A 13,606-nucleotide genomic window follows, 5' to 3' on the forward strand; every position below is an offset into this window, starting at 1 on the left:
TTTTTAGTGGAATAATTTGCAATATGAGGTGACTTATTTCTTCTGCTTGAGTAGAGGACGTATGTGTATGTATATATGTGTATGCATGTGTATGTATGTAAGTATGCATATATATACATATGTATATATATATATGTGTATATATGTATATATGTATATACACAAATATATATGCATATATATATATATAAATATATATATATATATATATATATATATATATATATATATATATATATATATATATATATATATATATATATATATAATATGCATACTTACATACAAAACACACACACATATATATACAGTATATATTTATTATACATATATCAAAAAACATAAAGAAGGAAAAGATTACTCCTGGGCAAACGATCACAAAAAAAAACTAGCGTTAATTTTGGGTTAGCGAGCAATAAAAAATAAAAAATAAATAAAAACTTAAAGACCGGTTAACTCGGTGGCTGCTGGTGGTAGTGGTGGAACAGACGCCACCTTTACAACGGCACCTCTCAAAATGATTTCCTGTCTAGATCTACCGAGTAGATTGAAGGAAGACCTACCCATGAGGAAGTCAGTGTCGTCTGTATCCACGGTGGCCAATTCCGCCAAATTGGTGACGTATCGGGCACGGAAGCCTCTCTGGGTCTTGTCCAGAAGCCACTCCTTGGTAAGGTCACGCCCGTCCCGTCGCAGACAGGAGCCCGCGTTGGAAGCCCCGAAAGCGGCGCCCATGGGATGCCTGCCTCCGCCCATGATTACCTGATGTGGAAAAGAAAAGAGAGACGTTCTTTGTAATTGCGAGGGTCGTCCCTCAAAGCTTCTTTCAGTGGACGACTAATTCGCAGACCTTGTGGGCGACTTTCAGGTCACGCAATGCCACTGTCAACCTTTTCAGAGAAAGGTCATGGCCGGTGACCTTTTTTTTATGCTCAGTCTTTAGTGCGAATAGTTAAATTGCATGTTCTTTCAATTTTTTTTTTTATTTAAACTTGCATATTACCTTTCTAAGGTAATGTGCAAGTTTATCTATAATTTTAAATACAATGCAATCGTGCTAAGTTCAAAGTAATTTACCTATTTGTAAGAGACACCCTTTATTCCTGCTTGCAAAGGTTATTATCATTTTTTTTTTACACTCATCTCTATTTTTACTTAATGAAACTAAATATCTGAGAATGGAAATGGAATAACAAGAAGTTTAATTTATTCTATTCTGATATTTGTGAGAAGTTTACTATAAAAACTCTTAAACATTTAGGTCATTTTGATAACTTTTTTCTAGATTCTCATCTGGATAATTCTGCCAAATAATTTTTAAAAATTTATTTCTAAAAGTTTTTTATTATTTTTATAACATTAGGAAGAGATTTTTATCTTAATTTATTCATTTTGTTACATTACTTTTACGGAGAGTGTTATATGAACGCACTAAAGAATTGAAGACACATTTTGTAAAGAAAAATAAATGGATAAATAAATAAAAAAAAGTCACTGAACACATTATTCCCATAAATCTTAAATTCTGAATGACGTACGGAGAGGAGAGGAACCCCCTAAAAATGGTCAAAATCACAGCCTACAACATACCCCCAAAAATCTAACCTTGTGGGTTAATTAATACTTGTCTACCGGAAGTATCAGAAAGGGCGAGTTCGGGAACTTCCCGTCTCTTACCCCGCCCGCCCCGGGGGTACAGAAGGGGGGAGAGAGGGAGGGAGTTAGAGGAAGGGGCCACGCACCTTGATATTTCTGCCAGGATTCTCTGTGACGAGCTGATCCGCGATGTCCTTGCAGCCAACGCCCGCGTCACCGAGCGTGCCATCACATTCCCACCGGCGCTGGGGCGTGTGGGCGTACAAGGCGGCCGGGGTTGCGTGCGTTACACGGGTGGTTGTGACGAAACCTGTGGGGATTAGAGAAGACTTCAGAAATTGTTTGTTAAGGTTCTGAAGTAGGCTACTTTCTCGTACGGAGAGAGAGAGAGAGAGAGAGAGAGAGAGAGAGAGAGAGAGAGAGAGAGAGAGAGAGAGAGACGAATCGTTTCACAGCAAAATTCTATCTAAAATTTTTTCATAAGTATTGTAATGAGAGAGAGAGAGAGAGAGAGAGAGAGAGAGAGAGAGAGAGAGAGAGAGAGAGAGAGGGTGGGGAGAGACGAATCGTTTCACAGCAAAATTCCATCTAAACATTTTTTCTTTTTTTCATAATATTATGATGAGAGAGAGAGAGAGAGAGAGAGAGAGAGAGAGAGAGAGAGGGGGGGGTGGGGGATAAAACGAATCGTTTCACAGCAAAATTTTATCTAAACATATTTCTTTTTTCATAAGTACTGTAATGAGAGAGAGAGAGAGAGAGAGAGAGAGAGAGAGAGAGAGAGAGAGAGAGAGAGAGAGAGGACGGGTTTCAGCGACGAGCCCTGAGGTCCTTGGAGATAACAGGAGTTGCTTGAGGATTGTTGCAGGTATGAAATCCTCTGAGAGAGAGAGAGAGAGAGAGAGAGAGAGAGAGAGAGAGAGAGAGAGAGAGAGAGAGAGAGAGATAAACTTTTAATCTTATGATGACGTAGGACCCGAACAGGAGTTGATTTCTCACAGAAAATTATAACTTGAAGGAATTTTGGCAAAGCTAAACCCTTAATAAGGAGTATTATTAATATATTATTACCTTTTGGGAATAAGCAAGAAATGATAATAGGCTCAGAGGTAACAGACAATAAAGATGAATAAAAAGAGAATAATGCTGAAGGTTAGAGGACATTACAAGTTGCCAAGCACAATCTATTATGAATATGGAGTGTAATATAAGCCTAGTGACTTCAGATTTACGACTAATAAAGAAACAAATTATTATTAGATAAATCTAACGAGGTTGATGCTGGTAAATATTTGTCTTGAGTTTTTTTGTCTTTTGTATTTTTCAAAGTAGTAAATCTTGCATAACTTTAATTTTCCATCGGAACTATTGGTTTCAAATTTTCGTTAAAATATTTACTGAATGCTGATTAGATCTGATATGAAATTGACCAATTCCTCATTCAGCATTTTGGTCATTTTTTTCCATAACGCAGTACAAAATACAGAGGATTTTTTTTATATCAATTTATTTTCTAAATTTGATCCTGGGAGGCAAATTTTTATTTCAAATTTCTTTTTTAAATTTAATCTTGGAAGGCTACCTTTTTTATGTCAAATTTCTTTTTTAAATTTAATATTGGGTTGCAAATTTTATATTTCAAATTTCTTTTTCGAATTTAATCTTGGGAGGCAAATATTCAGTTTAAGCCTTTAGACAAAGTTATAAACAAAGGAGGAGCTGTTGGCATGTTGGCAACACTGCCTATGAAACAAAGTAAACAAATTCACTAAGCAAGTAAACACGTGACAAAAAAATAGCTTGTTAACCAAATAACAAAATATTAAATAAACAAAACCATAACGAATGTCATAAATAATATCAATGGAACAAAGCCATAGCGAAGGTCATAAACAATATCGGTATCAGTTAAACAAAGCCATAGCGAAGCTCATAAACAATATCGATTAAACAAAGCCATAGCGAAGGTCATAAGTAATATCGATTAAATAAAGCCATAGCGAAGGTCGTAAACAATATCGATTAAACAAAGCCAAAGAAAAGGTCATAAACAATATCAATTAAACAAAGCCATAGTGAGGGTCGTAAACAATATCGATTAAACAAAGCCATAGCGAAGGTCATAAACAATATCGATTAAACAAGGCCATAGCAAAGGTCATAAACAATATCGATTAAACAAAGCCATAGCGAAGGTCGTAAACAATATCGATTAAATAAAGCCATAGCGAAGGTCACAAACAATATCAATTAAACAAAGCCATAGCGAAGGTCATAAACAATATCGATTGAACAAAAACAAGGTCATAAATCAATTAAACAAAGCCATAGTGAAGGTCATAAACAATATCGATTGAACAAAGCCACAGCAAAGGTCATAAACAATATCAATTAAACAAAGCCATAGCGAAGGTCATAAACAATATCGATTGAACAAAGCCATAGCAAAGGTCATAAACAATATCGATTAAACAAAGCCATAGCGAAGGCCATAAACAACATCGATAAAACAAAGCCATAGCAAAGGTCATAAACAATATCGATTAAACAAAGCCATAGTGAAGGTCATAAACAATATCGATTGAACAAAGCCATAGCAAAGGTCATAAACAATATCGATTAAACAAAGCCAGCAAAGGTCATAAACAATATCAATTAGACAAAGAAGAGGGTCATAAACAATATCATTCCCGAAACCATCCCGAAACCAACCTGTGTCCTTCCCAGCCTCCTGCGCCCACTGCAAGATGGAAGGAGTGTGGGTGGCAGGGTTCTTGGAGGCAGCGCAGTCTCCCACGTTCACGCTGGAGTCGACGCCGAGGGTGTAGTACCTGGTCTTGACTCCGCAGAGGTAAGCCGTGGCTGTCGCCGCGCTGTCAGGGACTTGCTTGTCAACATTGTAAGTCTGTGTGAGGATAATCAGGGCTTAGAATTTTTTTGTGTGTTGAATAAGCTGATGAATATTAAGATCTTTGAGATTTTATTTTTTTTTTTAATATTGTCTGGAAGACGACTGTCTTCTTAATGTTTTATATATGTAAAATGATAAATCTAAATGTTTAATTATTATTTTATATTATGTATTATATTATATGTTATCTGGAAGACGAAATTCTTCTTAATGTTTTTCATGTGCAGCTTAATATATCTAATTGTATATAATATATAATACTATATATTATATTATATTATATGTTATCTGGAAGACGAATTTCTTCTTTATGTTTTTCATGTGCAGCTTAATGTACCTAGTTGTATAACATATAATACTTTGTATTTTAATATTTTAAGTTATCTGGAAGAGGAATATAGTCTGTACGGTCTTTATCATACTTAAACTAATATATTTAATAGTTTATTATCTCATTATAATACTGTTGTTACCTGGATGATGAATATCTTCGTTATTGTCTTTTTATACTTAAACTAAAATATCTAATTGTTTAATATATTATAATAATGTGTTCAAGAAACGACGAATACCTTCTTTACGATATAGTTACATATCAACTAGATACAGAAACGTTTACTTTATGTTTTCAGATATTTGTCACTTGGACTGCATGTTTAGGGGTGGTAAAAAATCAAATTTTTCAATTATCTTTTTCTTTTCCTTCTGTTCCTAAAAAAAAAAAAAGATGACCCACAATAGAAAGAAGATAAGAAAGATTGCTATTGCAGACCTATTTTCATTTATAAAAAAGTAAAATTCACAATTGTTTTCCTCTTTTCCTTCTGATTCCAAGAAACATACCTTACAAAAAATAAACACTACCATTATTGGTTATAAAAAAACTGAAATTTATAATTATCCTTCTCTTTTCCTCTGCTTCTAAGAAATGTAACCTACAAAAAAACCCTATTATTTATTATAAATATGAAAATTTATGATTCTATTTCTCTTTTCCTTCTGTTTCCAAGAAAAGTGGCTTACAAAAAAAAACACTCCTGTCATTGGTTATAAAAAAATTGAAATTTATAATTATCCTTCTCTTTTCCTGTCTCTAAGAAAAGTAACCTATAATAAAAAAAACACGTATTATTAGTTATAAAAAAATGAGTTTATGAGTATCTTTCCCTTTTCATTCTGTTTCTAAGAAACGTAACCTACAAAGCATACACACACACACACACACACACACACACACACACACGCACAAAACCCCAAGAGGGTAAAAAAAACCCCACATCTCCCAAATCGAGAGTTTGCCTTCCCTCACCTTCAGGAGACCGGCGTTGGGGAACCTCTCCCAGGCCAAGTAACCTTCCTCTCCGTTCATGTTCTGCTTCTGCCCTTTGAAGATCCTGCCGGCGGTGTTGACGGTGATGCCCATCCCGTCTCCCAGGAACATGATCACGTTCTTCGCCACGTTCCAGTTGTCGCGGACGTTCAGGGCGGCCGCCAGCTCGTTCTGCGCCAGGGCCCACCAATGAGCACGGTCTGGGCACGGGAGAGAGGTGGAGCGATGAAATTAGATCGATAGAGAGACGAAGTTTATGAGACTGAGAGATGAAATCTACGAGATCGAGAGACAAAACTTGAAGTTGTTGAGAGACGAAATTTAAGGGATCGAGAGATGAAACTTTAAGAGATCGAGAGATGAAATGTAAGGGATCGAGAGACAAAACTCTAAGAGATCGAGAGATGAAATCTATGAGATCGAGAGACAAAACTTTAAGTTGTTGAGAGACGAAATGAAAGGGATCGAGAGATGACACTTTAAGGGATCGAGAGATGAAACTTTAAGGGATCGAGAGACGAAGTTTAAGAGATCGAGAGATGAAGTTTAAGAGATTCGGAGATAAAATTTAAGGGATCGAGAGATGAAACTTTAAGAGATCGAGAAATGAAATTTAAGAGATCGGGAGATAAAATGAAAGGGATCGAGGGATGAAGTTTAAGAGATCGAAAAATGAAATTTAAGGGATCGAGAAATGAAGTTTAAGAGATCGAGAGATGAAACTTTAAGAGATCGAGAGATGAAATTTAAGGGATCGAGAGAAAATGTAAGGGATCGATAGATGAAACTTTAAGAGATCGCGAGATGAAATTTAAGAGATCGAGAGAAGAAACTTTAAGAGATCGAGAAATGAAATGTGAGGGATCGAGAGATGAAGTTTAAGAGATCGAGAGATAAAATTTAAGGGATCGAGAGATGAAGTTTGAGAGATCGGGATATTAAAATTTAAGGGATCGAGAGATAAAATTTAAGGGATCGAGAAACGAAATTTAAGAGATCGGGAGACGATACTTAAGGCATCGAGAATAGATATTAAAATTAATGTAATAATATTTAGAATAAATATGTAAGAGGCAAAGATGATAAATTTAATGAAAACACGAATAGAAATTGTGCAAACAAGTGGATTTTAAGAATTTATTTTAGCTATTTACCCAAGATATCTTAAAAGGTATATTTCCACGATTTTGGAATCTATATCTTATCTCAAAATTATTTGATCTATGAATTTAAGACGAACAGGAACTTTTTATTTAGGTTTTGTCAAATCATTCGTATATAGCTTCACAGGATTAAAGGTGGAACTTCAAATATGAAAAGAACCATAATTAGGTTTCTGAAGTGCCTATTATATATGGCTAAGAGACTGAAATACAAACTTTTAAAACATAATAATAATAATAATAATAATAATAATAATAATAATTATTATTATTATTATTATTATTATTATTATACATGAATAGGTTTCATCTTCTGAATAATAATAATAATAATAATAATAATAATAATAATAATAATAATAATAATGAAAGATTATGAATTTTGATTCCAGAAATTATTTTTATGTCTTAAAGAAGTACAAAACATGTGATTAATTTCTTACTTGCCTTTCATTAGTGTCTGTATGAATTTGTTTAATTATTTATAAGTACAAAATTTGAGTTACTCAGAAGGATAAAATCACTAATTGTTTTGAAAATGATTAAGGATGCTAATCAAATATATTGGAAACCATTTGCACATAAGCATGTATCTTGTACGGAAAGGTGTGATAAAGTATTCCAATATTTTTATAATAATAATAATAATAATAATAATAATAATAATAATAATAATAATAATAATAATAATTATTATTATTATTATTATTATTATTATTATTATTATTATTATTATCATTCAGATGATGAGCCCTATTCGTATGGATCAAGGGGACACTGACTTGAAATTCAAGCTTCCAAAGAATATGGATTTCATTAGAAAGAAGTATCAGAAGGTAATGGAAAATACAGAACGAAGAGACCACCTACAAAATTGAAAAAATAAATTGACAAATAAATAAAAAAAACGTAAATTATTAGAATACAAGAACTTCACCGCATCTTCGCTCGAACTTCCGAAGTTCCAAGAGAATCGAGAACGCTCTCAAAAATGACAAGAGGAAAAGATCGAGGAGTTTTGGATGTAATTTTTTTTTTTAAATGATAACAGTGAACCGGTACTTCATCAAACCTTTTTGTTATTCCTTAATTAATCTACTAAGTCACAAAGCAAGAGATCGTTACGAGAATGAATCCTCTGCAAGCAAGGTCACACAGGACTGGCATTGCAAGTAACGGGTCGGCCTTCGGTGCGCTTTGCACTTTTTCCTATGTCTGTTTCCAAGCAGAGAGAACTGGAGCGCACAGGCAAGCAGCAGGCACACTCACGCATGCACGTATATATATATATATATATATATATATATATATATATATATATATATATATATATATATATATATATATATATATATATATATATATATATATATATATATATATATGAAATAATCAACACACAATCACAATCATGAGTGGCAGAGAAATAAATTTCTGACTCACATCAGAGGTCGAACCTGCCCAGGTAAAGCCTTAGGTACAGCGGTACTTAGGTTCCAACTTCTTTTATGACTTGAGTAGCTGGGTTGGCAGCGGTCTTGTCTTTCAATTGAAAGACCTGGGTTCTGATCCTGTTGTGGGTCATTTATATATATATACTGTATGTATATATACTATATATATATATATATATATATATATATATATATATATATATACTGTATATATATTATATATATATATATTATATATATATATATATATATATATATATATATATATATATATATATATATATATATATATATATATATATATATATATATATATATATATATATATATATATATATATATATATGTACGTACATCAAGTGTGTGTCTGCAATCTGCTTATAACTGTAATTATATCTACAGTTTCTATAACCAATATCATATAAAATGCATGCGCACATAATATAAACTAAAAACCTTGTTTCTTAACTATATCACAAAGAATCCGAAAATTCAAACAAAAGCAACAGAACAAAGATTCTGATTATGCCTATTAGGTTCTCTGAACAGTTTTGTCAACAAAACTTGCAAGACATTTTTCAATGTCTAACATTATCACTCATGAACTGGCAATCATTATTTATGCTTGCGACTGTACCGTCCTACTTCGCCTTATGAGGGGATTGGCGTATAGACTTACCGACCTTAATTCTGTATACTGGATACGCCTCGCCTACTTTGACGAAAGTAAACATGAGCTGTTGCTTGGAAACAACACCCTGTCCTTATGCCTAACGGCTGGGAAGCGAAGCAGGCATTAGACCTAACATCTAGGGGAGAGTATTTTCGTTCGATCTTCCTTCCAGGAGGCGAAACCAGCACAACATCTGTGTTTTGGGAAGAACAACAGGAGGCGAAAACAGGCATAACTTCTATTTGTTGGGAAGAACAACAGGAGGCAAAAAAAAACACGGCATCTGTTTGTTGGGAAGAACAACAGGAGGCGAAAACAAGCACAACATCTATTTGTTGGGAAGAACAACATGAGGAGAAAACAGGTACAAGATCTATTTGTTGGGAAGAACAACAGGAGGTGGAAACAAGCACAGCATCTGTTTGTTGGGAAGAACAACAGGAGGCGAAAACAAGCGCAACATATATTTGCTGGGAAGAACAACATAAGGAGAAAACTGGTACAAGAGCTATTTGTTGGGAAGAACAACAGGAGGCGAAAGCAATCACAACATCTATTTGTTGGGAAGAACAACAGGAAAACAAGCACATCTATTTGTTGGGAAGAACAACAGGAGGCGAAAACAAGCACAACATCTATTCGATGGGAAGAACAACAGGAGACGAAAACAGGCACAACATCTATTTGTTCTATTTGATGGGAAGAACAACAGGAAGCGAAAACAAGCACAGCATCTAATTGTTAGGAAGAACAGCAAGAGGCGGAAACATGCACAACATCTGTTTGTTAGGAAGAACAACAGGAGGCGAAAACAGGAACAACTTCAGGCGAAAACAAGTGCAACATTTATTTACTGGGAAGAACAACATCCAGTAGATCTTCCATTTAAGGTGTCTGGGTATTGGACTTGAATATCCCGTCCTCGCCAAAGAGATGTCCTTGTCACTTTTTCTTTTTTTGTAAAATTCAATTTCTCGATTCACTTCGGTGATATTTATTCATTTCTCGTGGCTCATTTAAAATTCAAGTGATATCAGTCCTATTCGATGGAAGTGATATGCTCGGAGAATGAGAATTTTCGCCTAATTGAAATGTGTGACAAGTGATTGATTCATACAATGAGTCACCTCGTTTTTAAAATATTTTTGCAATATTTTAGGCATAGGGCCCTTTCCCAACACAACAGAATACAAGAATCTGAAAAACTCATTCTTAACAATGACTGCCTTGAATAACCAATTTCATTAATATCCAATGCATAATTCCCCAGAGAAAGTACACTTGAAATTTGCTATGACCAAGGACTAAGTTTTTGCCATGGCCAAACTCCACATTGCTGCTTGCCTCACAAACAAGTTTTCCTTCCCTAAATGTCGAACTTGTCACGATTATTCCCTTTAAACTTTAGGAGGTGTGGTATGTAGGTGTGCCCCATTTGCTGGAATGCAGTGCAGTGTTATGCGTGCTGTGCAAGATCTGTGAATCTCAACTTCTGCGGGTATTCTTACCTTCCAGGGGCCTCTGGGACATCGCCGTCACGAGCAACGGCAGGAGGAGTAAGCTGGCTATGCCAGCCGACGTTATACGATCCACGGTCTTCATGTTTCCTTGTAGTCCTCTGCAAAAATGACAAGACTTTATTACTCGTTCACCAAGTGGCTCTCTTGCGAGAAAATGGCGGTTGACGCTTTGACAGAAGAAGAAATCACAATATTTTTCGTCACAGTTCTTTTGGAAATGACTATTTTCAACAGTGCAATGCAGTGAAAGGACGCCCAAAAGAATCTTTTATTTTCTTTTTCTGAATTACGAAGCTATCACACTTCTGAGTATTTCAGTGGAGTATCCAATGCATGAAGGCAGGCAAAGTTTCCACACCGTAGCTTAGCAAGCGTTGCGGGAGTCGACGACTGCGCGTTCTCACCACGAGGCACAAAGATAATGCCGGAAGACTTCTCAGACGTTCCTTTTAATATCACGGGGCCTGCCGTAGGCGTGGCCATCGATGGGATAAGGTCGGGTTCTATCCCGGGCGAGGATTGTCCGTCGGGGGCAAGAGGTGGAGGGGAGGGAGAGAGGAAAGGAGGTGTGAGGTGCACCCCAACGACAGGTATCCAGTCCATTTTTTCTTTTTTCCAGGGTCTTCACGGGTTGGGGGTGGGATACACCAAGGGAATACACCGTCACCCAGACCAATTTTTTCTTTTTCTGAAAGGTCTCCCAGGGACCTCATGGTGGGGGGAGGCGGGAAGGAATAGGGAGGGGGTTAACACCTGCTGGTAGGTGGCGCGCGTAAAAACAGGCTGCAAAGAGCGTGAATGAGACAGTACAGAGGTTGTTAAAAAAAAATGCCCAAAAAAGGGAGGAAAGGGTAAGAGGTGAAGGAGGTACGATAAAGAAAGGGAAGGATTCGAGTGGCTACGCAGATTGGCGAATCTCAATTATTTCTTGCATTGTTCGCTTCTCTCTCTCTCTCTACACACACACACAAGATACATATATATATAATATATATATATATATAATACATATATAATATATACATAGATATATGATATATTTATACATAGATATATATATTTATATATATATATATATATATATATATATATATATATATATATATATATATATATATATATATATATATCAGAGAGAGAGAGAGAGAGAGAGAGAGAGAGAGAGAGAGAGAGAGAGAGAGAGAGAGATTCCATGACTTCAATAGCATCATTGTATTGGGGGAGGGCTAACCTGAACACGAGGAAACAGATGAATATCGGTTACATTTTAAAGTCAAGGCCGCCACCATCCCCGTCTCCTATCTCTATCTCCGTCTCTTTTTCTCCCGTGTTTATTGCCTCTTCCTTTCGCGTATTCCATATTAAATAAGTTTATGTTTAGCAGCCTGTTTAAATTGTATTTTATACGGAGGATCATTACTGACGCTTGATTGGTCTGGTAATGTTATGGAGAACACTCAGATGTTATCGTTATAGATGTTAAGTTTTTCATTTTTTTATTTTATTGCATCTTCTGATTGCGTATTTCATATCAAATAGGTTTACGTAGCAGTCTGTTTTAATTTTTTTTTATATGGTAGGGTATTAATCAAGCTTAATTGCTCTGGTAATGTTATAGAGAGTACTCTAATATTGTTTACAAATATTTGGTTTTTTCCTGTTTTTTACCTGTAGTGGATTACGTCATCAAATCCATTAGGCCTCACTACCCTTCTTCCGCTCCCAATCTTCCGGACTTGAAAAGAGACATATTTTTTCTTAAACGCCATAACAGGAAAGAGATATACCCGTCCTGTGGCATGACCTGAATTTACGGCCAAGGTAAAATTAACGAGAAAAAAAAAAAAGAGGTAAAACGGATGTTATAGCCCTACCTGTCATACCTGAACGAGTAGAAGACGCCCTGGGATTAATACACATGTTGAGGCGAGGGCAGTGAGTGATTGAGCGACTCGAGACTGCCTCGAAACAGGTCCGGAACGCGAGTCGAACCTTGTCTCGATCTTTCTCCATCGGAAATGAAAGGTCTTGTTATTAATTCATAGTATTTTTCGCTTGATTATATGGTATATTCCTTTTCAGACTATGAGTGTTCTGGTAGCAGCGTAATGCCCGCGAAGTTTTTTTCCTTTGCGGGCACCAGTTCTGCGATACAACGAATGCAGTCTCCAATTTTCCCATCGGAAATGAAAGGTCTCGTTACTAACCTTTTGTATTTTTTTGCTAGATTTTATACTTGATTATATGATAATATATTCCTTTTCAGCCTATGAGGAGCGTTCTGGTGGTGAAGTAACGCCTACGAAGTTTTTTTTCTCACAGGCACCATTGAAGAAGTTTCGAAACTTCCTTGGACTGGAGGACATCCTGAGGAAGTAGGTGGACTACTGGGTACGAATCTTTCTCCTCTTCTTTTTCCTCTTTTCCCTCTTCTTCTTCTTCTTCCTCTTTTTCCTCTTCGTCGTCGCTGTCTTCTTCTTTTGAATCGAAAGAGAATACGAAGAAGTTTGACAGCTACTTATTGTTCTTAAGTGGTAAATTCTTAAATGTACACCGGATAAAATGACATTTTTCGTTTAATTGGCAGTGTATATATATATATATATATATATATATATATATATATATATATATATATATATATATATATATGTATGTATGTATGTATGTATGTATATACACATATATATACATGTGTGAAAGACCTGGGTTCGATCCTAATGTGAGTCAGAAATTTATTTCTATTCCACACGCGATTGCGTGTTGGTTATTTATATATATATATATATATATATATATATATATATATATATATATATATATATATATATATATATATATATTCATATATATGCATATATACATGTATATATGTACACATATATACGTGTTATGTCTACATATGTATGTGTGTACGAATTAAGCCTCTTTTGTATACCAAACAAACATACGAGATTGC

The 13,606-nt window shown here is 35.2% G+C and overlaps 1 protein-coding gene across 1 annotated transcript in view; it reads right to left on the reverse strand.

Moving 5' to 3' along the window:
* LOC136827055 (alkaline phosphatase-like) overlaps nt 1-11,356 on the reverse strand; it is a 19,858-nt gene extending 8,502 nt beyond the window's left edge. The window contains exons 1-6 of the mRNA XM_067084806.1: nt 11,006-11,356; nt 10,636-10,745; nt 5,817-6,037; nt 4,309-4,501; nt 1,743-1,906; nt 564-762 (exon numbers count right to left, since the gene is read on the reverse strand). Coding sequence (XP_066940907.1) covers nt 564-762; nt 1,743-1,906; nt 4,309-4,501; nt 5,817-6,037; nt 10,636-10,745; nt 11,006-11,250 — 1,132 coding nt within the window. The 5' untranslated portion in view covers nt 11,251-11,356. The remainder of the gene's footprint in view (nt 1-563; nt 763-1,742; nt 1,907-4,308; nt 4,502-5,816; nt 6,038-10,635; nt 10,746-11,005) is intronic.
* Nucleotides 11,357-13,606: the final 2,250 nt, after the last annotated feature.

This window comes from Macrobrachium rosenbergii, chromosome 41 (genome assembly GCF_040412425.1).
Source record: "Macrobrachium rosenbergii isolate ZJJX-2024 chromosome 41, ASM4041242v1, whole genome shotgun sequence".
In the NCBI taxonomy this organism is placed as follows: Eukaryota; Metazoa; Arthropoda; class Malacostraca; order Decapoda; family Palaemonidae; genus Macrobrachium; species Macrobrachium rosenbergii.